Source organism: Branchiostoma floridae, chromosome 18, assembly GCF_000003815.2.
Source record: "Branchiostoma floridae strain S238N-H82 chromosome 18, Bfl_VNyyK, whole genome shotgun sequence".
NCBI classification, from domain to species: domain Eukaryota; kingdom Metazoa; phylum Chordata; class Leptocardii; order Amphioxiformes; family Branchiostomatidae; genus Branchiostoma; species Branchiostoma floridae.
This window is the reverse complement of record NC_049996.1, coordinates 9,911,844-9,913,020: the sequence shown is the minus strand read 5'-3', so window position 1 is coordinate 9,913,020 and position 1,177 is coordinate 9,911,844. Positions and strand designations below refer to the sequence as shown.

At 38.2% G+C, this 1,177-nt stretch overlaps 1 protein-coding gene across 1 annotated transcript in view; it reads left to right on the top strand.

Annotated features, from left to right (window-relative positions):
- The window catches only part of LOC118405388 (sodium/calcium exchanger regulatory protein 1-like), a 2,839-nt gene extending 2,349 nt beyond the window's left edge, over positions 1 to 490 (top strand). The window contains exon 3 of the mRNA XM_035804885.1: positions 437 to 490. Within this exon, the coding sequence (XP_035660778.1) occupies positions 437 to 490 (54 nt within the window). The remainder of the gene's footprint in view (positions 1 to 436) is intronic.
- Positions 491 to 1,177: the final 687 nt, after the last annotated feature.

Genomic DNA, 1,177 nt, shown 5'->3' with positions numbered 1-1,177 from the left:
AAATTAGGTGGACCGGATGTTGGACCGATTAGAAAATTAACAGATTATCTTATAAGGCATTCACACGTTTTGATGCTTGCAGGTGGAAGAAAATAACAAGAGTGAAGTAGAGTAGAGTTTATAGTAATTTCTACCAAGGTTTACAGCCAATCATACTGGTGCAGTTAGCGTTGTAGGGTTTTAAAACGCCAGTGTAAGTCTAATACTCCACCAAACAGATTTCTTTGAAGTGAAATGGACCATTGGTATGAGTCATACTGCATCAGGTCCAGGTTCAGGTCCGGACCTGGACCTGATCCTTTGGACCTGAACCGGACCTGGACCTGAATGTTCTGTACCGGTACCCAGCCCTACCATACAATATACAGTGACACATTTAAGCCAATTCTAATCAAATCAGGGCAGTTTCTAACTCAAGTCTCTGTTTCCATCCCAGGTTTTGACTGTAGGTGACGTCATCTGCACACGGCAGTACAAGAGACAAAATTGAATAACACTAGTATGTGATTATGTCAGGGTTGTCATTTTGAAAGCAGCTCCTTGTCTTGAAACAATGACTGAGCAATACGTGTTGACAACATATTCCTGTAGATTCCTTAAGGATGAAATATAATTGTTAAAATAAGACCCAAATGAACTTGTGAATTACTGTAATCGAATTGGACTATGGATGCAAATATTATCAGAAAGTAATAAAAGAAAGAAATACTGGCTTGCCTGTATGATGACAAGGCCAATAGTTATCACTCATGCCATACATTACACAACGAAACAGCACTTCAAAGTCATTGCAGGCTGTTATATGCATTATCATAGCGACAATAAAACAAAGCAATCACAATCAAGGTCATGTATGTTAATGAGGGAAAATGATAAGGGCCTCATTTAAATGTTTTTTTCTTGTACCAATCAGAACTGAGGACACACTAGATGGAGTCAAGGTAGAGAAATAACAGAGGACATGATTGGTTGCTTGGAACAATCATCATTGCTTTATTACCCCTTCTTCCCAGCATGCCCCATTCTTTCAATATCGTCACTTTGGGCCACCACAACAACTAGTTCCTTTATATTGAAGCTTAGACAAAAATATGTCACGATGAAAAAACTAAATCAATCTATAACCAAGTGATACACAAGCAAACTGAAACATAGGAATAAAAGTTACACCCAAATT